The 27,992-nt window shown below is 42.6% G+C and overlaps 1 protein-coding gene across 20 annotated transcripts in view; it reads left to right on the forward strand.

Moving 5' to 3' along the window:
• The window catches only part of DYNC1I1 (dynein cytoplasmic 1 intermediate chain 1), a 379,244-nt gene that overhangs the window by 68,051 nt on the left and 283,201 nt on the right, over window positions 1–27,992 (forward strand). For 17 of the 20 annotated variants that reach the window (XM_055589767.1, XM_055589774.1, XM_055589771.1 and 14 more), the window contains 2 exons: window positions 4,287–4,346; window positions 26,506–26,621. In XM_055589767.1, coding sequence (XP_055445742.1) covers window positions 4,287–4,346; window positions 26,506–26,621 — 176 coding nt within the window. The remainder of the gene's footprint in view (window positions 1–4,286; window positions 4,347–26,505; window positions 26,622–27,992) is intronic. The other 3 variants (XM_055589769.1, XM_055589783.1, XM_055589784.1) reach the window with 1 other exon arrangement.

Below are 27,992 nucleotides of genomic sequence, written 5' to 3' on the forward strand. Positions count from 1 at the left end.
GAAATGTGACCTTAAAGTCTGTCCAGCTGCCAGTCCAACCGTAGGGCCATGGAACCATGATGATGCCACGTTAGGTTAGAAATCACTAGGTTATTCAATATCTGTGCAAGTAGCAGCTTCCTCATGAAAAAAGTCCTCCTGTGGATCCTCAGAGAGTTAACCTAAGAAATCAGCCTACAGTTGATCAGAGCAGATCAAATACAGCTCTTAAAAATGAGCAAACAAAACCAAGATGGTTTCCCAGACAGGAACAGTAGACAAAATCTAATTGACAGAATTAAAGATTACATTCAGCAAAATGGGTTCTGTTGGTCATCCCAAGAAATTAGGGAAAGTGGAGGCTCTGGCAGCAGTGAGTGGTCTAGTCCTGTTATAAAATGTGGACATGATGGGCATAGGACAGGAAGAAGCTTTAATAAATATTCGTCTTCACTTGTTCTAATTCTAAAGACACTGCTAAAGTCTGACTTCCCAGAAATCAGTCTTCAAGGGAGATGACTTCTTCAGGCTTGTATAATTGCTCAGCCTGGCATGTGCTGTTCCTCTGACAGATTGGTGACTTGCATCTAAAATATAATTGATCAGGTCTAGTAGTCTTCCTTTAAGGGCACAGTGTGTTCAGGTGAGTTGTAGGTAAATAATAGAACAGCTGTGACCACCTGGGAGCTGTCATACTCTTCCCTTGCCTGAGAAGAGCGAAAAAGGCCCCCAAATTGTCCCATCAGAAACCTGAGTGCAGAGGAGCTGATCCCAGCCCTTAGGAGGGAATGCTTCTCACAGTCAGCCAGAGCCAGAGGCCACTCCTCTGTCTGTAGCCAAAGAAGTATCCATAAAGATAAAAGGTTTGGACCCCAGAGATATGTGAACAGCAAGGGTGAATCATTGTAATGGATTCGGTCACTTCCATCATTTGAAAGGAATGATGGAACTAGTGTCCAGGGCCAGAAAGAGCTGCTTTCCTTGGGCAGAGAACGAGTGCACAGCAGCCGTTTCCACCCCGGCTGTACATGAGAGCGACTGAGCGCCTTCACTTTCACTTTTCACTTTCGTGCATTGGAGAAGGAAATGGCAAGCCACTCCAGTGTTCTTGCCTGGAGAATCCCAGGGACGGGGGAGCCTGGTGGGCTGCCGTCTGTGGGGTCACACAGAGTCGGACATGACTGAAGCGACTAGCAGCAGCAGCAGCAGTACATGAGAGTTTCAAAAAATCTGGATGCCTGGGTCCCACCCCAAACATTCTGATTTCATTGGTTTAAAAGTGGCCTGGGCCTTAGGCCAGTGAGTGTGAATCACTTGTTTAGATGCTGATGTATTTGAGGATCAGTGATGCTTTCTGCCTGCCAGCTAGTGGAAGCAATAGTCTAGCCTAGCTGTTCTCTAAAGGTGGTTCTAGGATCAGCTGTGAGCATTCCCTGGGAACTTGTTGGAAATACAGATTCTCAGCCCCACCCCAGAACTACTCAAATCAGAATTTCTGGGCTTGAGGATCAGCACCTGTATTTTAACAGTCCCTCCCAGTCATTCTGATCCATGTCAGAGTTTGAAAACCACTGATCTAAGTCCAGACCTTACTACTCGAAGTGTGGTCCACAGCCCAGCAGCGTCTACCCTGCTAGGAGCTGTTAGAAATGCCGAATCTCAAGCCACCCCAGACCTACTAAATCAAGATGGGCATTTTAAACGATATTCCCAGGTATCTGTGCATTAAAGTTTAAGGAACACTGGGCCTCCTTGGTGGCTCAGACAGTAAACTTGGAGAAGCGCTGGTCTCAGAAACAGGGACCAGTTAGTGTTCTCACCAGACTTTAGTTGTCATCTTTCAGTGCATTTAGGTCAGAGGACACGAGCATAACTGGAACTTACAAGACAAGCTTAGAAACTGCGTTCTGATACCTCTGCAGGAGGTGTTTAGGTGGGTTCCATTTTATAGGTGGGGCGTCGTGTCAAGGAAACATTGGTAGTAGATACAGTAGCTATTTCACATTCACAGTAAATGTGGCCTAGTAAAAACAGCTGCTGCTGCTGCTAAGTCGCTTCAGTCGTGTCCGACTCTGTGCGACCCCATAGACTGCAGCCCACCAGGCTCCCCCGTCCCTGGGATTCTCCAGGCAAGAACACTGGAGTGGGTTGCCATTTCCTTCTCCAATGCATGAAAGTGAAAAGTGAAAGTGAAGTCACTCAGTTGTGTCTGACCCTTAGCGCCCCCATGGACTGCAGCCTACCAGGCTCCTCCATCCATGGGATTTTCCAGACAGGAGTACTGGAGTGGGTTGCCATTGCCTTCTCCTAGTAAAAACAGCTACTGTTTATCAAATACTTACTTTGTACTGTATAGGTGTAATTGCATGCAATGCCTATAGAAAACCAGAGAGAATCCATCCATCCATCAGTTCAGCTATTATTGTATTATATAAGCATGCACTGTGGGACAAATTGAGAAAGGAGCACTGACATATATATATACTACCATATGTGAAATAGGCAGCTAATGCAAAGCTGCTATATAACAGAAGGAGCCCAGCCTGGCTCTCTGTGATGACCTAGAGGGGTAGCATGGGGGTGGGGGGGACAGGGCGGGAGAGAGGCTCCAGAGGGAGGGAATATAGAAAGAGAATTATAACTGATTTGCATTGTTGTATGGCAGCTGTATTTGCATTTTTGTATGCCAATACAACATTATAAAGCAATTATCCTGCAATTAAAAAATCAAGAAAAATAAACATGCATCCCAGGCATGGGCCTAGGCATATTCTTATAATTTAGGGATGTAGCTCTTCCTGTTATTTTGAGACTTAATTCCAGAGTTTAACAGCAAACAGTCATAAATACACTGATGTGTAATAAAACCATAGGTAAAGATATCTTATGAAAAAAGTAAAGCAGGATAAGAGAATGGGATGAAGAGTGGCAAGGAAGTGCTGCTTGCGGGAGGTGGTGAGAGAAGGAAAGCCTCTCTGGGCAGGTGACATTTGAACTGAGACAGAAACTAAGTGAGCAAAAGCGTGAGCCACCTGACTCTTTGGGGAAAAAAAACATCAAGGGGGACACAGTGAGGGAGAGGCCAGCCCTTAGAGATGGACTGGGAAGAGAGCTGCAGGCCAGGTCATGAATTGTCGCATAAGCCATGGTAAATCCTTTCAGACAAGGAAACTGAGCAGGCTTCTCAAACTTCAAAACGCCCCCGGATGACCTGGGGCCTTATTAAACGGTAGTCCAGAGTCAGTGAGTCTGGGTGAGATCTGAGTCTCGGCGTTTCCAGCAAGTTCCCTGAGATGCCGATGCTCCTGGTCCGTGAACCACTCTCAGGGTAAGCACGAGGGTGCAGGGGTTGAGAACTGAAGCAGCATGTCCACTGTCACAGAGCTGGTAAGTCACAGAGGCAAGATTGGAATCTCAGGTGCCTGACCCCAAAGTCCCTGCTGTCCATTGGCTGCCTCCAGGTACTTAAGCCTCACTCACCTGTTAACTATATACCATGCAGGAAATTTAAAGGGCCTACCCGAGAAAGGTCCTTGTGTGCAGTGTTCATGGAAGAGCTCCTTTTATGTGGTGGAGAAATAACAAGGGAAGTTGATAACTATTGGTAACCTTGGTAACCATTGATACTTTGTGCTAGCTCTTGCGAAGTACTTAGAAGTCGTTAAGACATCCCTGGCATCTTTCGAGACAAATGATGTTGCCATTGGTGGCCATCTTGGTGTAATCCATAAGAAACACCAAATACCCATGAGCCTCGAAATCGAATGCACTGGAATTGCAGTCACTGACCCAAGGAAGCCGGTTATTCTCCAGGCTCTGCAGTCATGCTCTGCCTGGCCCCGCCTCCCCAGATGCTTCTACTCTGGCCCATTCGAGCCCTTGGAGTTGATCGCCATCACTGTGTGGGGAATGCTTGCTGCTCCCTGGTGTGGCTTGGCTCTGGGGTACATATGAAGCAGTTTACATGCTCCAGTCGATCACGCTTCAGTATAGAACGAAACGACAATGAAAAGGGGGTGTGTGGGGGTGGTTGAATATTTAGCTCTGGGTTTTCTTCCATGGAAACAACTGTAGCTTCCAGTATCAAGCAGTTGTTCCAAAGGAAGGACGGCTTCTCGCTTTCTCTTGTCCCTTGATATCCAAGGGGTCTTCCTGGCTCCTGGGGGCTGTGGGGGTGACAGAGGGGAGATGTTCTGTGTACGTATTGTATATGCTGTTGCCTTGATGAATGACATGGTTTGGTTTGGTTGGTTCACTCCCCTTTTGTTAATTCTCTGTGTTCTTTCTCCTTTGTGCTGCGCGATTAGGACCCTGCAGTGGGACACAGACCCCTCAGTGCTCCAGCTGCAGTCAGACTCAGAACTTGGGTATATGTCTGCTCTTTTGTTACTCCTTTTATTATTTCTTTGCTACGGTTGTGTTGAAAGGCCGGAGCCATTGTTGCTCTTGCCTTTTTCCCCTTTGTTGAATTTCCAGTTTGATAAGTTTATTTCCTTCTGTTAGTTTGCCTTCTGCAGTTACGCTTTGAAGAGTCTCTCTTTGTGGAAAACACCACAAAAAGATGGCTTTTGACCCCCCTCTTTTAATTCCTAGTATTGCAAAACAGCCCTCCCCTGAATGAAAATTATAGGCATATTGCCATGCCTCTGCTTCGAGGTGGGGCGCACAAGTTCTGTGATGACAGATATGTTTAACTTGATGCTCGCCATCTTCCCCTTGACTAACAAGTTACCTTAAGTTAATCTTTGTCTAAAACCAGTATGAAAATGTGTCTTGTTTGTTGCCCTTTCACTTTTTTGGGAACTCACAATTAGCATTTAATTTGAATCCAGTTTGAGGGTATAAAGATTCCTGTTAAAGAAAAAAATAACGGTTTGTTGAATGCCTCGATATTAAGAAATCTCAAAATTATTTGATGATGGATAATGTCTCCTGCATCCTAAAGATCATTTTTTTTCAGGTGGAAATGTATGTTAAAAGGTAGCTTCAGAATTGAAAATTCTTCCACAAAGAATAAAATGCACAGGCAATTCCTGGAAACTTAGTTACTTCTGTTCCAGGGTTAGAGTTAGCTGTATTCATACAGGAGATGTTTCCAGTGGGTCCTAGCTGTGCTCAAGCTTAGGAGTGCCGACTATGTGCTTCTTTTCAACTTGCTTTGGTGAATTCAGATCATCTTGAAATCAGCCATGGTAGGGGTGTTTACACCACAGAAGCTGATAAATGCTTCAAACCAGGGCTTATTCCCTTTCCCTCAAGCAAGTTATTGAACATTTACCAACATACCACTGGGTACCTCCATATGTGAGTAACAGATTTTATTCCAATATTTTGTAAAGCTATTACTTTTTATTTCTAAATATAACCTGATGAATCCTGATGTGGGCATTTATTGTTTATTTGAATTTCTGAGATTTCTGGGCTTGTATCCGTGGGTTTCTATCAATTTTAGTACCTACTGTAGACATGTTAAGTTGAAGGGCTATCTTTATGTTAGGTTAAATGCCATCTGCTGTGTCCCTTTATGCATGCAAAAGTTTTCTGCAGACTCTTAACACTGCTAAGTCAAAGAAATATCCTAACATTTTGGGTAACTGATACACTGTTTTTTTAACACTACTAAATTATTGGCTGTTGAGTTATAGAGTTCACTGTATGTTTTATTTCCACTTGTATTATTTAAATAACAAAAAAATATGGCTAAAATCAAGCAGAAAAACAATGAATACATAGTATATTACTGTTCAGTGGAATTTCAGTGAGTAATTCTTCAATATTTCATTGTGGTTTTTATAACAAGGAGGCTAGAACTGGCAGAGACTTTGCCGTATGCACTTAACAGATTTTTTAGACAGATTGCGACATTGGTAAATTATACGTGCTGGTGTGGAACAGTTAGGAATTTTCCTATTTTTATCTGTTTTCCAGGCAAAAACTCAGTTAACTATGCAGATGAAAAATTATCCTAGGGAGATGGCATATCTGTGACTTCCACCTTGCCAGCCATATTTTATTTCAGAGTGGACACAGTGCATCAGAGAAAAATGGGAAATGAGACTTTTTTGTGGTTTGTCTTAGAGTTTGGAAGGAATGTTCAAAGAATATTTGAGAGAGGAGGTTGTTTCAGTCATGTTGCAATTTCAAATATGGATTTATTGAAATGTTCTGTCTTGTAAATAGTCCTTCTGTGCAGGCAGTCTTCCTGTCACACATGTTTTTATGAAGTATTGTTTGCTGTTCAGGTGCTAAGTCATGTCAGCCTCTTTTGTGACCCCATGGATTGTGCAGCCTGCACAGGCTCCTCTGTCCCTGGCATTGCTCAGACAAAAATACTGGAGTGGGATGCAGTTTCCTTCTCCAGGGATTCTTCCCAACCGAGGGATTGAACCCACATCTCTTGCATCTCCTGCGTTGGCAGGTGGATTCTTTACCGCTGAGCCACCAGGGAAGCCCTTTATGAAGTATGTCTCAGGCAACAAGAGTTTTTTCGAGACACGTTTAGTTCCTCTTCTTGATTCTGCGCATAGAGTTGACCATAACACATAACTGGCTCTGTCAGCTGATTCTTTTTTAACAGCTTTATTGAAGTATAATTAACATTAAAGACACGGCACACATTTGAAGTATTCAGAATGGCAGGTTTTAATGTATACGCACTCGTGAAGTCGTCACTGCAATCAAGGTAATAAGCAGAGTCGTTGCCCCTAAAGGTTTTTTCCCACCCCTTTGTCATCTTCGCACCTGCTTCTCCCCCTCCCCCCAGACACCTGATCTGCGTTATGTCCCAGTACCTTAGTTCACATCTCCGAGAATATCATTGTAAATGATATTCCCTTTCACAGTAAATGTGGCCTAGTAAAAACAGCTGCTGCTGCTAAGTGGCTTCAGTCGTGTCCAACTCTGTGCGACCCCATAGACGGCAGCCCACCAGGCTCCCCCGTCCCTGGGATTCTCCAGGCAAGAACACTGGAGTGGGTTGCCATTTCCTTCTCCAGTGCATGAAAGTGAAAAGGGAAAATTGTTATCTGGAGACTCATTCATGTAGGTGTGTCTCAGTAATTCATTCCTTGTATTTGCTGGCTAGTTTGTTGTATGGCTACATTGCAGTTCATTTATTCGGTCACTTTTGATGTGCATTTGGGTTATTTCCATTACAAATAAAAATGCTACGAACATTTATGTACAAATATTTTTAGCCCATATGTTTGCATTTCTTTTGCGTAAGTATCACCAAGTGGAATGGCTGAAGCATATAATGAATGTACATTTAAACTGCCAAACTGTTTTCAAAATAGTTTTGCCATAATACGTTCTCACAAGTAGTGTATGAGAGCCTCAGTTCCTCCACATTCTTGACAACGCTTGGTTTCAGCTTTTTGAAAAATTATTTTTTTTACCGTTATTAAAGAAATATACTGGTATCTCATTGTGGTTTTTAGTTTGAATTCCCCCAGTGACTAATGGTGCTAGGTTATCTTTTTGTGTGCATATTTGCTATTTGAATATCTTCTCTGATTGAATGTCTGCTTAAATTTTTCTGAACTTATTATTTATGAATTGAGTTGTTGGTTTTTACATTACAGAGGTTTCATGTATTTGGAATACAGTCCTTTACCTGAAACACAGTGTGTAAATATTTTCTCTCAGTTTGTCACTTGCCTTTTTCATTCTCTTAATAGTGTCTTTAAGAATGGAAACCTTTTTGATTTGACAAATTCCAGCCTTCAACTTTGTTCTTTTATGAATCATGCTTTTTAGTGACATCAGTTTGTAGTAATTTCTTAAATAGTTGGTAGAATGTAATTCATTTGTGAAACCATTTGAGTTTGGAATTTTATTTTGGGAAGTTTAAAAATACAAATTTAATAACTTGAGCAGTAATGGAGCTATTGAGGTTATCTGGTTTGTTTGTTTTTTTTTTTTTGAGTGAGCTTTGACAGTTTGTGATCTTTGAAGTAATATGGCCATTTTGTCTCTGTTGGCAAATGTGTTGGCCTAAAATTGTGTATACATTCCTTTATCATCCTTTAATTATTTGCAAACTCTGTAATTACCTCTCTCTTTCCTGCTAATTGGCAACTTTTGTCTTGTGTTTTTTCCTTCTGATAAGTATGGCTAGATGTTCATCAATTTTATTGATCTTCTCAAATAACCAGCATTTGGTTTCATTGATATTTCTTGTTTTTCTATCTTCTATTTTATTGGTTTCTACTCTGATATTAATTATTGCTTCTCATTTGCTTAATTTGTATTTAATGTGCTTTGTTTAGTTCTTTAAGTGGAAGCAGAAGTCAGTGACTTGAGAATAATATAGGTGTGTAGTGCTGTTTCTAATATAGGAGTTAATGCTATTAAATGTCCCTTAAGCATTAACTTCATGTCATCTTGCAGATTCTTACACAGTTGTTGTCATTTTCATTTGATTAAAAACACTTTCCAGTCTCTCCTTTTATTTCATCTTTAACTGATGAGTTGTTTCGAAGTGTATTATTTACATTACACATATTTGGAGATTTCTCAGAGATCTTTCTGTTACTGATTTATAACATTTCTACTGTGGTTAGAGAACATACTTTGTATATTATTTGTGTATCATTTTAAACTTGTTGAGACTTATGACTCACTGCATAGTCTGTCTTAGTAAAAGTCCTGTGTACCCTTGAAAAGGGTGTGTATTCTGTTCTTATTGGGTAGAATATTCCATATTTGTCAATTAGATCAAGTTGGATGATTATGATGTTCCAGTCTTTTATATCTTTTATGTCTACGGCTTCTAACAATTATTAGGAGAAGAGTGGTGATGTTTCCAATTACAGTTTTGAGTTTTTCTGTTTCTTTTCTCAATTCTATCAGCTCTTATTTCATGTATTTTTAAATTTTGTTATTAGGTACATAAATGTTTGGGATGCTTATATCTTTTGATGAGTTGATTCATTTATCATTATGAAATGAACTTCTTTATCACTAGTAATACAGTTTGCTCTGAAAACTGCTTTGTCTGGTGTTAATAGGGCCACCCTGGCTTCCTTCTGACATATGTTAACATGGTCTATCTTTTCTCATCCTTTTGCTTTTTTAACCTGTTTATTGCTTTACATTGAAAGTGCATTTCTTATACGCATCGTATAAATGGATCTTGCATTTTTAATCTGTTGTGATAATATCTGCCTTTTAGTTGGAGTATTTATATCATGCACATTTAATGTGATTATTGATATGGTTAGATTTAAATCACTGTGATACTAATATCTGCTCTCTATCCTATATATTCTTCTTTCCTGAATTCTTTTGAACTTTCTTTTGTATTATTGCATTTTTTATGATTCTATTCTACTACTTCTTGATGTTAACCATATTTCTTCATGTTATTATTTTAGTGGTTGCTTTAGTGTTTATAATGTACATCTTTGGCTTATCTTATTGTTGTTTTGATATGCCATCATCTGTTAGTTCTGGGTCAGTTTCAATTGATTGACTTATCTCTACCTTATAGTTACGTTTTCCTTCTTGTTTGTATGTATGCTGATTTTTGATTAATATCAGACATTGTGACTATTGGCTAGGTATTGGATATATTGGAATTCCTATAAATCTTGAGGTTTGTTCTGAGATATAGTCAGTTCACTTGAAAACACTCTGATTCTTTCAGATCTTTTTATGGTTTGTTAGTTGGGACTGGAGCAGTGCTGTCTATGACTAATTAATTTTGGTATTGAGACAAGATCCTTATATGAATTCTGTACAACCTTGACGGTTTCCTGCCTGGGTGGGTGGAAACAGGAACATTTGTGTTCCTGTGTGCATGCCCGAAACTATTACCTCTAATTCCTCAGGGTAGTTTTTCCCTTGGCCTCAGGTAAATATCCTATGATCATAGGATACTAAGCTGAAACCTCAAGAGATCTTCCCTGCTGTACCACACACGGCTGTAAAGCTCTCAGTACAGTAAACTTAGGGAGCATAGGACTGGTCTTATGTTTCTCTGCTCTTATGTGTCCCTTTCCTTCATTGCTTAACCTCTGCTGCTGCTGCCGCTAAGTTGCTTCAGTCGTGTCTGATTCTGTGCGACCCCATAGACGGCAGCCCACCAGGCTCTCCCGTCCCTGGGATTCTCCAGGCAAGAACACTGGAGTGGGTTGCCATTTCCTTCTCCAATGCATGAAAGTGAAAAGTGAAAGTGAAGTCGTTCAGTCGTGTCCGACTCTTCGCTACCCCATGGGCTGCAGCCCACCAGGCTCCTCCGTCCATGGGATTTTCCAAGCAAGAGTACTGGAGTGGGGTGCCATTGCCTTCTCCACTTAACCTCTAGTATCTTGCAAGCTGTTGTTTCATTCAAATTTCTGTCCTTTTTGGGAGTTGTTTCAGAATGGAGGATAAATCTGGTCATCTTGACTAGAAGCACCAACATTGTGTCACTTTTGTATGCTGTTATATTAACTATGTGATCAGCAAAGCAGGTCCCAGAATAGAGAAATAAGGAAGAAAAAAATAGCTTCAAGAAAATTGTGAATAAAGAAAAATTCTTTGTTTTTTACCAACTAACTGCTTATGAAAGTACCCCAAATACTTAAATTTCTTAGGCAATTATAATAATTATATATTTATAAATATAATAAAGTATTGTATAATGTAATGAATATTATATTTTAATAATATAAACATTATAATTTAATATTTTAATGATATAAATTATTGTAATGTAATATATAAAATATAATAAATACTATAACTATAATAATTAAGTGAATTGAAGACAGTCAAAGTGAAAAATGAAATAATAGGATAAAAAGAGTAAGTTAAAAGATCATAGGATCTAAAAATCTATACTGACTGGCAGGTAAGTAAATGCATTGAAATTTGGACAACTTTAAGGGAGGGATTGTATTTTAAATTTCTTTTTGTTGTTTTATGAAGGGACCTTAGGTAAAATTCCACCATGAGATTGCTGGTCTTTAGGGAGATGTTTTGAGTCAACATAAGGGGTGCAGTGGTGGGAGGGAGGCAGAGATTCTCAGTGAGGAGTAGAAATCAGTGAGTAACAAGGGTGTTTTGTTGCCCTTTGCTCCAAATTGTTGCTGCTAAGTCACTTCAGTCGTGTCCGACTCTGTGCGACCCCATAGACTGCAGCCCACCAGGCTCCCCCGTCCCTGGGATTCTCCAGGCAAGAACACTGGAGTGGGTTGCCATTTCCTTCTCCAATGCATGAAAGTGAGAAGTGAAAGTGAAGTCGCTCAGTCGTGTCCGACCCTCAGCGACCCCATGGACTACAGCCTTCCAGGCTCCTCCGTCCATGGGATTTTCCAGACAAGAGTACTGGAGTGGGGTGCCATTGCCTTCTTCATCCAAATTGTTAGGCTTATACATATACATTGCCAACAAAGGTCCGTCTAGTCAAGGCTATGGTTTTTCCAGTGGTCATGTATGGATGTGAGAGCTGGACTGTGAAGAAAGCTGAGCACTGAAGAATTGATGCTTTTAAACCGTGGTGCTGGAAAAGACTCTTGAGAGTCCCTTGGACTGCAAGGAGATCCAACCAGTCCATTCTAAAGGAGATCAGTCCTGGGTGTTCTTTGGAAGGAATGATGCTAAAGCTGAAACTCCAGTACTTTGGCCACCTCATGCAAAGAGTTGACTCATTGGAAAAGACTCTGATGCTGGGAGGGATTGGGGGCAGGAGGAGAAGGGGATGACAGAGGATGAGATGGCTGGATGGCATCACCGACTTGATAGACGTGAGTTTGAGTGAACTCGGGGAGTTGGTGATGGACAGGGAGGCCTGGTGTGCTGTGATTCATGGGGTCGCAAAGAGTCGGACACGTCTGAGTGACTGAAGTATAACTATATATAGGAATATTTAGTGGCTTCTGATTTTATTGAAGCCTCACAATTATATTTCCCCTATGTCTTAGTGTATTAAACTCTTAGTAGGATTTTTGAGATATTTGGAATCAAAGTGACAACGAGAAAAAACTGAGGCTGTGAAGGATTTGGTTGCTCCTTACCTCAAAGAGGAACTTAGAGAGTCCTTCAGTCTTTGGGAGACTTTGTTAGAAGGTGGTGACCTCTTCTCTCAACCTTCTCTTTCACCTCTCTTTTCTGCTGAAAGAGAGAGTGAATATTACTCCTGAATCCACCAGGCACCATCTCAAACTGCTGTGGTGAAACAGAGTGATCCCTCTGTTAAGAACAGAATTTAAACCAGCTCTGTAAAGGCACCAGAAAAAACACATATCCTTCAAGGTGGTGGGAGGTGTTTGAGAAGATCTCACCTGCCAGTTCTAGAGGTCTTTTCATGTTTTAAAGTTACTTTTCATTTGCCTAGCAGAATAGTAATAACCTCATTAGCTTTTGATGAAGTACCCCTCTTTAGGCTTATTCTCCATATTTTGTCAGAAATTATTTTGCATTATGTTTAAATCTCTGATTTGAATTAAGTTTTAAGGTTTCCCATGTGACAGTACCTGGAATTTTCTTGAGAATGATATGGTTTGTATTCTTGATCCAACTGACAGTCTCTGCCTTTTCAGTAATACCTAATCATGCTTTCTAGAGAAACTGGATGTGGAACAGCAGCTTGGGAGGGGTGTGCATGTGTATCAAAAGGTAATAGTAAAATGCATTTCAGAATCTTTAAATATACAGTGAATTCTGACCCATGAAAAACTTTGATAAACTGGTTTTTGACAGTTACAGTCAAAATTTTGGCACAAGAGAGGAAAAAAGTACTTTGTTTACAAAGTCCCCAGACATTTCTTGAGAAGTTGTTACCTGCTGGTCTTTGTTCTCTGCTCTCAAGAACCCCGAGTAAGCAATTATAGGATATTTTCTGTGCTGTGCTCACAACTGGATTTTCATAAAATAATATTCCTCTTTTATTCCGTTTCAGAAAAATTATATGGTCAGTTGGGAAGGATGTATCCTTACCCTTTGGTACTCAGTGACTTGAAGATTTCTATAATTTTAATAGCTTTACATTACAACTTCTACAGAAGGTTGCTCATAAATATTAAGTCAATTAAAGGACAGTCTATAAAAATTTTTATATCATTGTTGTCATTTATATACAATATTGGAGAGAACACATCTTCATACCTTCTGATCTTATAATTCTAAACTTTGAATTTCCTTTATAAAGTGGCTACTTATATTGCCAAGCTCTGTATAACCATGACTATTTTGACTTTTTTCCCATCCTGGGAATTTGCAAAGTTTACTTGTGTGATGAAGTTGAAGGCAGACCGTTTAACTGTGCCTGTTGACTGAACCAGAATTGACATTTGCTTCTGTTGAGGAGAAATAATTTAGCTGCCAAGCCAATATCTCTGCACAGTAAGAAGCAAATATCGTGGAAATGAAATAAATACTTCCTGGAATGATTTTTTGAATGTGAACATAGATAGTGGAAACCGATCCTTCTTGAGGTCAACTATCGAGCTGCTTCCCAGCCCTGGGAGAAGAACACCCACTCTGAACACAGGATGCACTGTGTGTGAGGGGCCGCGATGCTGGGTGTGGTACCCCATCTCCACCTTCCCTCTGTGTGAAGTCCCATTGACAACGCTAGGAGCCAGTCTTGGAGACGTCGCGCACGTTATGACACCAGCACCCAGTGTTAGGAAAACAAGCCGACCTTTTGTCATTTTTAACAACTTCTTTCATATTTCACGAGTCTCTGTGCCCTTAGCTCTCTGGGTGCTTTTCTTCTAGGGATGCAGCATTTTGTCATGTGCCTCTAGGTGGGTGGCTGCCAGGACCACATTTTCTCCTTTCTCTTTTTTTCATAGCTTTGGTCTTAAGCTTCATATAGTTGGAAAACTCCTCACTCATAAACTCACCCACTGAGGTACTCATTTGTATCCCAAAGCAGATCTTTCTGTGGATTCCCCAGTGTCTTCCAGTTGCACTCCTTACTTTCTTCCCATAAGGCATGAAGCCTTGACATCATCTCCAGTTTATTCCTTTTCTTTCACCCTCTGTACCAAGTGAACTGCCTTAATTCTTTTCCAGCATCACCGTCTACAGCCTGTCCTTCCTGTTCCCAGTGGCAGCAGCCCTCAGCGCTTTCTCATCACCCTGGACCTCGTCTCCACATTGTCTACACTGAGGTTTGCAGCTCCAGGATTCATGCCTCTGGTTGCCCCCCTTTGAATTAATGCTTCCTCTGGGCTCTGTAGTTACTGAAGCCACCCATTGTCTGTTGGAAGGTCCTTTTTCAATCCCCCCTTTCCTTTACACTTAGCTTACTAGCCTCCGCCCGCCCCGCCCCCCCACCAGCCTGATTGCTCATTTGTCAAAGTGGGAGATTCAGACTCTATTCTTCACATAGGTTGCATGTGTGCTCAGCCCTGTCCGACTCTTTATGACACTCTGGACTGTAGTCCGCCAGCCTCCTCTGTCTAGGGGATTTCCCAGACAAGGATACTGGAGTGGGTTGCCATTTCCTTCTCGAGGGCATCTTCCCGACCCAGGGATTAAACCTGCATCTCCTGTGTCTAATGCATTGGCAGGCAGATTCTTGACTCCTGCGCCACTTGGGAAGCCTCTTCACAGAGTTGCTGCATTTTTAAATATCGCCTTGAAGCTGTCACTTTTTTAGTAACTTTCAATAATTCTTCATTGTCTACAACGTAAAGTTCAAGTTCTTTACCCTGAAATTTAAAGCCCTCAAATTATCTGGCCTCAGTGCTACTCTCTGACCAACCTAGACAGCATATTGAAAAGCAGAGATATTACTTTGCCAACAAAAGTCCGTCTAGTCAAGGCTATGGTTTTTCCAGTGGTCATGTATGGATGTGAGAGCTGGACTGTGAAGAAAGCTGAGTGCCGAAGAATTGATGCTTTTGAACTGTGGTGTTGGAGAAGACTCTTGAGAGTCCCTTGGACTGCAAGGAGATCCAACCAGTTCATCCTAAAGGAAATCAGTCCTGGGTGTTCATTGGAGGGACTGATGCTGAAGCTGAAACTCCAATACTTTGGCCACCTCATGCGAAGAGTTGATTCATTGGAAAAGACCCTGATGCTGGGAGGGATTGAGGGCAGGAGGAGAAGGGGACGACAGAGGATGAGATGGCTGGATGGCATCACCGACTCGATGGACATGAGTCTGAGTGAACTCCGAGAGCTGGTGATGGACAGGGAGGCCTGGCATGCTGCGGTTCATGGGGTCGCAAAGAGTCGGACACAACTGAGTGACTGAACTGAACTGAACTGAAGTGCTACTCTCTAAATTTGTCTTCTGCTGCTACTCAACTAAGTCTTCTGTGCTGAAAACCTGGTCTCCCAGGCGTGAAATGCGAATTCAGTCTTTAGATCTTGTTCTAGGGATCTTCTCCCTAGAACACCACCTCATTCCTTTTTACTTGACTGAGCCTTACTGCTCCTTCAAGACTTACATCAGGCCTTCAGTTCTCAGTGACTTGTTTCATTTACCCAAACGCATAGTAATTTGCCTGTTGTACTCTCCTGTCCCGCTTATAATGTCAGTCGCTCATGTTGGCTCTTATTCTGTTACCTTTCATTCTTATGTGCTTTTTGGGGTGTTTAGTCTCCTTGTCGTCTGTATTGCAAGGAGCTGGCCTGGTTCTGTGCCTCAGAAATGGTGTGTGGTTGCTGATAATGATGTTGGCTTAAAGAGTTCCTGTGCCAGTTGTCAAGGACAGTGTAGGTGCCCATATACCATTTTTGGAAAAAGCAGAAAGTGGCACCATCATCACTCTCACTATCTTAAGGGCCTCTTCTTTGAGAAACCTCAAGGAATTTTACAAGCAGCACTAGGAGACAAGGTCACTGGCGGCACTGTTCGTGTCTGCTGGGGGTGAAACACTCACCTGCAAACAAGCATGGATGGAAACCCAGCAGGGTTGAGTCTGGAACCAGTGTAGACGTTCTTTTATTCCCTGACCTTGATCAGCCTTGGCCTCTGGCCAAATAGCTCCTTATCTCTGGGAACATCCGCTTGATTTATTTGTCTGCTTGACTTCCAGGTTTCTTCCCTGCTCCAGAGACTGCCCGTCAGTACAGTGACCCCTTTTATTTTCTGGCTGCTCTGTGCCGCACACTGGCTTCCGATCCACGCTCCAGACTCTGCCACTTTATCTGCTGCCCACACTCCTGCCGCCAGCTTTAACCAGTATATCCTCAACTTTATAATTTCCAGTCCCTGGACACTCTGAGACTGCTACTCGCAGGCCCATTATAGAGAGTCTTCTGTGATTCACAGTTTGTAAAGTGTGAACTGTTTCTTAGATGCTTGGTATATTCTTACTGTGGCTTTTCTGTACCTTCGCATAGCCTCTTGTACTGTGACATCAAAAAAAAGCCTACTAATGTGAGCCTTGTCTACTCCCAGTATTGGTGATGGGTCAGAAACTGAATCATCAACTGTGATGTAAGTGCATCTTTGAAGATTAGCTGATAGCATCTGTGAAATTCCCACAGTAGCCTTCTTGCTTAATACTTGTAGCAGTGTGGAGCCAGATCTCCAATATTACCAGGTTCCCTTTTGAGTCCAGTAGATAGTATGGTAATATCAGTGCAGTTTCCTTCACTTACCTTGAGTATGAAATGCAGGACATCAGGTTTGCTGCATCTGATTCGCTTGGTCTGAAATAAGAGCATCAGAAAGAGTTGAATTGTATCTAACTGATTCAGGAAGAACTCAGTGATCCTAATGATAGGGATGGATGATGTGCTCAGTGTTCTGAAGGTGTTCAGGATCTCTGGAAAGCTCTCAGGTGATGAAGTCCCTCCTCGTGAATCTTGTCCTCATATAGTCAGAGTTGACCAGTGCTTGAGGCCCATGGGCATCAAGGAGCAATATTCATGGCAAAGCCTTCCTCTGCTCCCCTGTACAATCTTGCCACTGAGCATTAAGAAAAATTAAGCATGAGTCGACAAGAAGCATGAAGTTGAGCCCCTACGTCACATATATGCCAAATTGATTCAAAACACACCAGAGACCTAAATGTGAGAGCTAAAACTATACAACTCTTAGGAGAAAGTAGAATTCTAAACCTTTGTGACCTTGGATTGGGCAGTGGTTTCTTAGATTCACGAAAAGCACTAGCAGCTAATGAGAAAAATAAATGAATTGAACGTCATTAAAATTTAAAACTTTTGTTCTTGAAGAGGCATCATTAAGAAAGTCAGAAGGCAACCCACAGAATGGGATTAAATATTTACAAATAATATATCTGGTAAGGGCTTCCCAGGTGGTACCACTTCCCAGAATCTATCTGCCAATGTAGGAGGTGCAGAAGACATGGGTTCCATCCCTGGGTCGGGAAGATCCCCTGGAGGAGGAAATGGCAACCCACTCCAGTATTCTTGCCTTTAGAATCCCATGGACAGAGGAGCCTGACAGGCTGCAGACCATGGGGTCACAAAAGATTGGTCATGACTGAGCAACGGGGCATACAGTTCAGTTCAGTTCAATCGCTCAGCCGTGTCTGGCTCTGCGACCCCATGGACTGCAGCACGCCAGGCTTCCCTGGCCATCACCAACTCCCAGAGTTTACTCAAACTCATGTCCGTTGAATCTGTGATGCCATCCAATCATCCCATCCTCCGTCATCTGCTTCTCCCACCCTCAATCTTTCCCAGCATCAGGGTATTTTCAAATGAGTCAGTTCTTCACATCAGGTGGCCAAAGCATTGGAGTTTCAGCTTCAACATCAGTCCTTTCAATGAATATTCAGGACTGATTTCCTTTAGGATGGACTGGTTGGATCTCCTTGCTGTCCAAGATACTCTCAAGAGTCTTCTCCAACACCACAGTTCAAAAGCATCAATTCTTTGGTGCTCTGCCTTCTTTATAGTCCAACTCACACATCCATACATGACTACTGGAAAAACCATAGCTTTGATTAGACAGACCTTTGTTGACAAAGTAATGTTTCTGCTTTTTAATATGCTGTCTAGGTTAGTCATAACTTTTCTTCCAAGGAGCAAGCGTCTTTTAATTTAATGGCTGCAATCACCATCTGCAGTGATTTTGGAGCCCCCCAAAATAAAGTCTGACACTGTTTCCACTGTTTCCCCATCTATTTTCCATGACTTGATGGGACCAGATGCCATGATCTTTGTTTTCTGAATGTTGAGTTTTAAGCCAACTTTTTCACTTTCCTCTTTCACTTTCATCAAGAGGCTTTTTAGTTTCTCTTCACTTTCTGCCATAAGGGTGGTGTCATTTGCATATCTAAGGTTATTGATATTTCTCCCAACAACCTTGATTCCAGTTTGTGCTTCTTCCAGCCCAGTGTTTCTCATGATGTACTCTGCATATTAGTTAAATAAGCAGGGTGACAATATACAGCCTTGACGTACTCCTTTCCCAATTTGGAACCAGTCTGTTGCTCCATGTCCAGTTCTAACTGTTGCTTCCTGACCTGTATACAGATTTCTCAAGAGGCAGGTCAGGTGGTCTGGTATTCCCATCTCTTTCAGAATTTTCCACAGTTTGTTGTGATCCACACAGTCAAAGGCTTTGGCATAGTCAATAAAGCAGAAGTAGATGTTTTTCTGGAATTCTCTTGCTTTTTCTGTGATCCAACGAATGTTGACAATTTGATTTCTGGTTCCTCTGCCTTTTCTAAATCCAGCTTGAACATCTGGAAGTTCATGGTTCACATACTGTTGAAGCCTGGCTTGGAGAATTTTGAGCATTACTTTATTAGCATGTGAGATGAGTGCAATTGTGCAATAGTTTGAACAATATCCAGAATATATAAAAATCTTTTGCAACTCCACAATAAAAAGACAACCCAGTTTTAAAATGGGATAAGAATTTAAATAGGCATTTCTTGAAAGAAGATATATAGATGGTCAATAAGCACATGAAATAATGCTGAACATTATTATCCATCAGGGAAATTAAAAGCAAAACTCCAGTGAGATACTATGTCACAGAAACTAGGATGGCTATAATGAAAAAGACAGATAATAATAATGGTTGACAGGGATATAAAGAAATTGGAATCTTTGTATACTGCTAATGAGATTGTAAAGTGTATAACCACTTTGGAAAACAGTTTGGCAGTTTGTCAACAATTTAGATGTAGAGTTACTATAAGTGAAAGTGTTAGTCGCTCAGTCATGTTCGACGCTTTGGAATTGTCATATAACATAGCAATTCCATATATACCACATACATATACATACAATTCCATATGCATACCAATTCAAAGAAAATTCATTTTCAAGGGATTTGAAACCATACACTTAAGCAAAACCTTGTACATAAATGTTCATAGCAGCATAATTAATAATAGAAATGGAAGCAACCCAAATGTCCACCAACTGATGAGTGGATTAAAATGAATGTGGTGTATGCATACAATGGAATATTGCTTATAAACAAAAAGGGATGACATTCTGATACATGAGATAACGTCATTATTGTTCCATTGCTCTTTTGTGTCTGACTCTCGGCGACCTCATGGACTGCAGCACGCCAGGCTTGCCTGTCTTTCACTGTCTCCTGGAGTTTGCTCAGACTCATGTCCATTGAATCAGTGATGCCATCCAACCATCTCCTCTGTCACCCTCTTCTCCTCCTCCCTTCAGTCTTCCCCAGCATCAGAGTCTTTTCCAATGAGTTAGCTCTCTGCTTCAGGTGGCCACAGTACTGGAGCTTCATCATCAGTCCTTCCGATGAATATTCAGGGTTCATTTCCTTTAGGACTGATCTACATTTAGGTTTGATCTACATTAACCTACGTGAAAGAAATGAGACACAGAAGGCCACATCCTGTGACATTCCATTTATATGAAAGTAAACAGAAGTAGAATAGTGGTTTCCAGGGGCTGGAGGAGGGGAGACTCCTGTATTTCAGTGAAAACAAGATTTCTCTGGGAGGTAAGGAAAAGTCTATGCAAGTCCACATGTGAGGTTATGTAAGTTTCTGAATATGCTAAAACCACTCAATTGTATACTTTAAAGGGGATATTTATAGTATGTAAATTTTATTTCAATAAAAAGATTAAGACAGCCTTGATCTTAATTCTCTGATCAAAGAGCTGTGCTTTTTGATCCATGCCATCTCAAACCAGCCCCCACCACCCACATCTGTGTCATGTCAAAATAATTTTCCTATTTAATTCTTAGAGGCATCTTGACAATAGTTTCTTGGAAATCTTTTTCTTTTTTTAGCACTTCCACACTTTTAGCACAACACAACTGCCTCCATACTTCCAGGTCACAGATGCAGTGACTTCAGAAGCTGAGGTTCTCTTGTTCATGGCTTTGAACAGAATATAGGCCTTTTTAAAAACAGGGACAAAACCAAGGTATCCCACTTTGGTAGATAACTCTGTGCTTTGCAAGTATTTCTTCTTTGTACTATTAAAAGTAACGTCTAAAGTACTAACTTATTTTAAAATATCAGTAAGGTTTCTCTTAAACTCTCCTTCATGTTTGAAATGGGAGAAGAGCCACAGAGTTTATAGCTGTGTGCATGTTTCTCAGCCCTTTCTTTGGGAGTAAGTCTGCATAACTGCAACTTTCTTCTACTTTCGTAGACATCATAGACCCTGATAAAGTTACACTTTGGGCTTCATCGTGCTTGGATAATGAAACTTTGCAAGTAGCTAGAAAAGTCATGCTACCCTTATGGTGGGTGGATAGGCAAAGACAAGACAAGTGAACCAGAAAGGGAAATGGGCACAGTGATTTAGGCAAGGGAGTCATTTTCCTCTTGTGATGCAAATGTCTAAGATAAGCAAGCATGCATGTTCAGGCATGTCCAACTCTTTGCGACCCTATGGACTGTAGGCTGTTGGGCTCCACTGCCCATGGAACTTCCCAGGCAAGAATAGTGGAATGGGTTGCCATTTCCTCTTCCAGGGGATCTTCCTGACCCAGGGATTGAACCCACATCTCTGCACTGTAGGCAGATTCTTTACCATTGAGCCACCTGAGGGCAAATGGACAAACCTGGGTGGATTGGACTCTGCTAGTGTGGACTGGAAATTTCAGCACCCTGAGCCCTGGCAGATAATCTTCTCAAACTTCTAATAGTTTCCTTTTTTATGCTTTATCAAGACCCAATTTTTATTTTCTGAAGAAACATTTCAACTCTGGTGCAGTATGGCTTTGCTCAGCCAGCTTGCTCAGCCAAGTCGACAGGACCAGCTGGAGAGGAAGTTTCCAGGGTTGGCAGTGGGGAGTTCAGCCCTCGCCCAGGGAGATGTGGGCCCCATGTCACTTTAGGACCGGGCCGAGTCAGCGAGTAAGGGATCTGTGGTTTCATTGCCCAGCGTGTCTGGGATCCCCTGCCTGACATTTTAGTTTTAGATTTGGTGTTGATCCTAGAGGGAGAGCAGTGAGTGGTCATGAAGAAAGATCTTTTAGTTCCCTGCCCAGGAATTAAACCTGGGTAACAGAAAAGACTCTGATGCTGGGAGGGATTGGGGGCAGGAGGAGAAGGGGACGACAGAGGATGAGATGGCTGGATGGCATCACTGACTCGATGGACATGAGTCTGAGTGAACTCCGGGAGTTGGTGGTGGACAGGGAGGCCTGGCGTGCTGTGATTCATGGAGTCGCAAAGAGTTGGACACGACTAAGCGACTGAACTGAACCTGGATGGAGGGGTTCCTTGGTGGCTCAGATGGTAAAGAATCTGCCTGGAATGTGGGAGACCTAGGTTCAATCCCTGGGTTGGGAAGATCCCCTGGAGGAGGGCATGGCAACCCACTCCAGGATTCTTGCCTGGAGAATCCCCATGGACAGAGGAGCCTGGAGCGCTGCAGTCCATGGGGTTGGAAAGAAGTGAACACAACTGAGCGTCTAAGCACAGCCAAACACAGCACAACCTGGATGGAAACCAAGAATCCTAGCCACTCAACCACCAGGGGCTAGAAGCTAGACGCGAAGTGGCCCTGGCTCTTCCCCCTGTTTGAAAGCAAGAATGTTTCAAGGGGGGCAAAAACTAAAAGCAGGTACAAAGTTTATGACTAGCGACACAGCACAGTGTATGGGAGAGCACACAGGACAACAGTTTATCTCACTCGGAAGCAGGGCAGAGATACACACTCAAGGGAAGGGGTGTGGGCATCTTCTCTAATGAGGAGGAGCGCAGGCAGACACTAGGCAGACCACACGCCCAGAGGAGTAGGGGCATCCTCGGTGAGGAGCAGCATAGGCGACATAAGTCACTCACCGAGGAAAGCCCTTCTAGGTCTCTGTTTCCCTTTGGCTGGTTATCTTGTTTCTTTCTTCACACCTGACTGGTCCATGGATCTGCCCCAAGATGCATACACAACGTTTTGCTAAGATGGATCCCACTGCAGAGGCCTGAGGGTGCAAGTCCACACTTATTATGGAGTGGGGCCCCCTCCCTTTCTGACCCCCAAGAAGCCTTTCTTCCTGTGTGCAGACAGGGAGGTCTTCCTTGACCTCAGGAATGGGCCCCTTATCTCTTTGCTTTAGCAGAGCTCAGCTTTTACCGCTAGCTTTGACCTTGGAGTGTCTGGGTGAGGGCAAAGCTTGCATTTTACTTCACTTGACAAATGCCAGGGGTCTGGCCAGAGGCCCACTGGCTCCTGCCTCAGCATCGGGCCCTTCATGCTTCCTGTGCTGCCGTCTCCTTCGTCTGACACTCCTCCTCTTGCCCCCTCACTCATCTTTGCTCACCTTTGCCTGTCTCAGAGCACTTGACAAGCTTGGTCTGGAGATCCCATCCCCTCTCTGTGGGACTGAAGCCTCATCCTTGAAGATGGAGAGCCCCAAGGGAATCTGGAAACAATGAAGCCTCTGTGTCTACACTCTAATATTTCTGAATCAGTGCTGCTCAACCTTTAGTCAGAATCGTGATCACTGGCAGGTGTGCCGGGGTGACTGAAACACAGGCTGCTGGACCCTATAATTTAATATTAATGCCGTGTCCACCACAGCATAGCTAATTGAAGTCTCAGTTTTCGTTTTACATCATGCCTTCCTTCTCCTCTTTCTAGTCTCTTCTTCCTTCTTTCTTCCTCAAACATTTATTCCATGCCAGCTCTGTACCTGACACGGACCGAAGCATCTGGGCAGTGAGATAAAGTAGCCGGGGATAAATAAGAAAGTCTGCAGTCAAGTCAGACATGAAAAGAAGGTGCTGACAGGCAGTAGGGCTCTGGTAGAAGTGTGGGGGGCAAGGGCATGAGCTTTGCAGGAGGGGTGGAGGGACAGCAGCTAAGGTCTCCCAGAGCCCACATGCAACTTAGAGCCTAATTAGAAGGAAAGAAATTATAGTAGCATTAATTCTATAATGTGGTTCCCCACCCCCACCCACCTCCTTTGCTGAGTAGTTTAATTTGCACCCAGGAATAAAAGAATTAGGGGCTAGTAAGACTTTGAACAAAAGTAAGACATACAATGCACTGTATATGTAATTTTAAGGAAAATACTATATATTTCATCTTGTAGACATAGTTATATGATAATTTTGTCAGAGGATGGCATTGTAGAAGTATTTTAGGGAAGCTGAAAGTCTCTATCACAGGGTTGTACACACAGGTAGCTTTTGCATCAGCTGAGACATACCCCAAGGCTGGCCCAGGAGAGACCCAGAGGTGGGGACACAGTTGAAGAACACTCCTAAAGGGAAGGTCTTTGCCACGGAAGGGTGCCACCTTCTGGCCAGATGTTCAGGAATGGCTAGAGCTGGGAACAGTTGTGTGGTACTCATACCACTTCAAGCTATTTTGAAAACAGAATTTTCATGGTAATGATACTTTTAGTTAGAAGAAAACCAAGTGGACTCTCTCAAGTAGCCAAGACCTACCCAAGTACCCGTGAAAAGAAATGAAAGAGTGTGAGGCTTATGTTTTACTGTCAGAGATAATCTTCAAGTCTATTTAAAAAATCAACTTAGAGCATTCATAAATCTGCATTCTCTGTTTTTTGAAATAGAAAGCATGTTATAATCAGCCAGAAAAATAAAAGTAAAGCCACCTACTATGTAAGTGCCAGGCACTGAATTAAGTACTTTACAAATATTGGCTTCATTTAATCTTCACAGTCATTCAATGACATGTACCCATTTTATAGATGAGAAACATGAGCCCTAGAGGGGTTTGTCACTTGTCCAGAGCTTTTATACACCAGTTGGCTGGTAAGTGACAAAGCAAGGATTTGAACCCAGTTTCTATCTGAACATGTGACTTAACGATTATGATATGCTGTGGATAATCCATGATGGATTATCAAATTGCAGATCACCTTCTTGCCCAGAGCCTATGGCTGGTCACTCGACAAGGCAAGCCTACAGTTTTTGCTTATGTCTTATTAGCGAGATGTGCTGGAATTCCTGGCTGCAGGCATAAGTATCTCCTCTTGGATTTTGTGCGGACCTTTGGGCCTCACAGATGCCCGTGGAAGTCTAAACCCTAGGGTGACCTCTCCATGCCAGGTGGGATCCCGATTCAAAGGCGTGGGGGTACACTGCCAGCCCATGTTTCCTTTCCATCTCTTTGCCTAGATGAAGATGGACTTCTTGGGGGCCTCAGAAACATGCTCTAGGCTCTTAAACACCAGGAGGGGCTTTGCCTCAAGCAGTCCTGGGGTGTCTAGTTCAGTTTTCTTCTTCAGATTCTTCAAGAAAGACCCATTTCAGGAAGAAAAGCACACTTCTCTCACCCAAGGAGGATTTAAAATAATACCTGAATTTCTTACTCTGAAACCTTGAGCCTTTTACCTTGCTTGGTGATTTTGTTTCCAGTATATTTTGTGTGTTCTGGGTGAGAAGGTTGCCAGGGAGTGCTGGGTCCCCAGCCTCACCCTCCTGCGCACTGTGTGGTCCAGACATCTGAGTGAGGGAGGCCACGTGGCCGAGGCCTGTGTGGAGCTTAGTGGGGCTACAGTCGTGCTCAGTGGGGCTGCAAAGACGACCAGTGGGGCTTTTTCTCTAAACTAGCCTTTATGTGTGTCTACTATGTGCTCATCTTAGGTTTCACCTCAATTATTTTAGTAATTCATAAAAAAGAAGAAATTTGTGTTTCCTAGAGTGCTTGGGAAATTGTACATGGAAATTCCTAGTTATGGTATGCATTTTCTTTCAGTTTATTATTACTATCTACTGAAAAAATACAGTGAATCTGTACCACTGCTAGTAATAATTCAAAATTAATATGAATAAGGTGTGCTGCTGTTGATTCTAGAAAGCTAGGGAATATGGATTTTTGGCTAAATGGTTAAGTAGCCTTTCTTTCTCTATCAGAGAGACACACATATACTCTATTTCCTGGAAATGTTAAAGCAATATAGTAAAACATGTCCAGTACTGATACTAAATCTATATATTAAAATAATGTTTCAGAAGCTATTTTAAAATATAAATGTGTGTAAATTGTTACGTATGTATGTGTATATAATACATATGTGGCATATGCATTGTATGTAGGCGGCACATACACCTTATCTGTAATAATCCTAGTGCTAAGCGATGGCGATGTCTCCATTTTACAGATGAGGAAACTGAGGCATAGCGAGATTGGGTAGCTTATGCAGGCTCACGCACATAACTGCCAAGTGGTGGGATAGTCTGTGTGCTTAACCACGAGACTCGACTGCCCCCACGAGGAGATGTTTCCTGGTGACGCAGGAGGCACTTTGGATTTGAGGGGTAACTCAGAACTGACCGTTAAGAACCTCAGCTAGGAGTCTGACTTGGTGGCAACAGCACTGGACCGGGGCTCAGACCAGCGTCATTTTAGCCCCGGTTCTGCCATTTATGAGTCGCATATGTTTGGGCATGTCTCCTCCTGACTCTCACGTGCCTCATCCATAAAATGGAGATGGTGATAATATGCCCAGACATTTCGTAGAAGGGTCGTGACGACAGCTGACATAATGTATGTGAAAGACATCTCAAGACACTTGGCGTGCTCCACAAATATTCAGAAAGGATTTGTCACATGCTCACAGCTCATTTGGCAATTCTGAACTAAAACTGGATCATTCTCAGCCCAGTGCCCTGTTCACTCTTCTGTGGTGTGTCAGCGTGCTTTCGAACAAATCCACGCACTGCTCTGTATTAGCTCCTTTTCTGGAGAAATGGGAGATGTTATGCTCCCCCTTGGAATATCATCCTCTCATTACTATCGTAGAGAATATTTTCTCCACGCAGCAGTCCTCTCTTTTCCCTTCAGATTTGAGAAGTGTTAGTTTTCTTTTGTTCCTCTTGCCTGAGAGACTAGAACACTGTATTACAAATGAAAACTTCCTTTAACCGAGAAAAATCAGATTTGCTCAGAGTGGAAGGAGGGCCTTGTTTGAACTGGAGAAGATCCAGTTTTGCAGATAGAAAAGCTGAGGGTCAGTCTGAGGGGGCACTTAACACCACCCAGCAACACAGGGGCACAGTGGCCAAAACCAACTGTCCAGACTTCCAGGCCAGGCCCGGTTCTACTTCATGACGCTGCTCCTTGCGCTGAGAAGCTGTGGATGTTTGGGGTTTATTTATTTTAGACATCTGTTTTATGCCTTATAGATCTTCTACGAGGAATGCCTTCCGTCTCTAAGTCTTTGTACTTCGTTACTTCCAGACGGAGACTGCATAAGCTGGGCGTGTCGAAGATCACCCAAGTGGATTTCCTGCCCAGGGAGGTAGTGTCCTACTCCAAGGAGACCCAGACTCCTCTGGCCACACATCAGTCTGAAGGTGAGTGACGTCTTTTGTTTACTTTCCATGTGATCTCTGGGGAAATGGCCAGAGAGCCCCATCCTTCTTGTTGATCTTGTATCTTACCGTAAGACATCATCACAGGACACAAATATAATGACACGCCACAAGCTGAAGTCTCTTTGGGCTCTGGTTTTGGAAACGACGGAGAGGAAGCCCAGTGGTACTCCTCCAGGGGGATCGTGAACTTTCAGATGGGTCACTTAGGAAGGTCACACTTCGTCAACACTATGTGAGGCCAGGGAACATCTCCAAGGGAAAATGTAATAGAAACTTCTCTGAATTTTATTGGTAAGAGTGTGTGCACGTTAGACTCATTTACAGGTGTCAGCAAACTATAAACCCCACCCGCTCCTCGAGGTAAAGTGTTTGGGAATCCAGCGACACCCAGTTCCATGTATGTAAACGACTGCTTTCTTGCTGTGTGGTCGAGTTGAGCGCTTATGACCCATGTGGCCTAAAGTCTTGACTGTAATCTGGCACTTTTCTGAAAAACTTCGCTGACCCATGACTTGCTTTGCCAATTCAGATGGCAGCACACTAAGAGTTTCTTACCACAATTTAAAGCCTATGGCGCAAGCTTCATGGAGGGGAACGGGAATTGAACTCCCTGCCTCCTTTGTGCATTCATCAAGTGGAAAAAGTACATGCAGATCCCAGTACATCATAAAAATACACTGATAAGAGAAGTTGAAGGTAATCAATGAAAATGCATCTTCGAAGTGAATAATGACACCAAAGCGAAATTGCTCCAAAGCAGAAGCAGGAGGTGTATACACTTAAAACAGGAGAAGTGGAGGTTGCGTTGATAGAGGATGCGATTGTTGTCATAGCTGAGCAAATTCTCTGTTGTTATTTTATTGTCTGGTGCAGCAGAGAGGATGTTAGCATTCTGAGTTCATTGTTGTTGTGTACTAAATACAAAAGCCATGAAAGTGAAAAATGATTTGCATTGCCTGCTTGGTTTACAGCATGTACCAATCCGTGAACTTTGGTTTGTGCAAGTTACAGAGCTTTTCAGTTTTGGTTTTCAAACCTATAACATTAATAGACAAGTGAAATCAGGTTCCTTGAAGCAGAGTGCTGCCCACACTACACGCCTTCTGAAAACCTGTCTTGGATAATGCCAGCTGGTGTGGTGAGGATTCTTTGGCTGAAGGGCCTCCATTTTTCAGGTGTGAGTATGAAATGCATTTTAGAAGCTAACAAGTAGCACCCTCTGGTGGTGAAATGTTAAATCAACTATTTCAACGGACCGAAGACCTGGACGTTAACGTGGCAGAAAATACGAAGTTGGGAAAGATTTTGGGAGTTCACCCAGTCTATCCCTGGGCCTCCAGGCAAATCAGC

This window comes from Bubalus kerabau, chromosome 8 (assembly GCF_029407905.1).
Source record: "Bubalus kerabau isolate K-KA32 ecotype Philippines breed swamp buffalo chromosome 8, PCC_UOA_SB_1v2, whole genome shotgun sequence".
In the NCBI taxonomy this organism is placed as follows: Eukaryota; Metazoa; Chordata; class Mammalia; order Artiodactyla; family Bovidae; genus Bubalus; species Bubalus kerabau.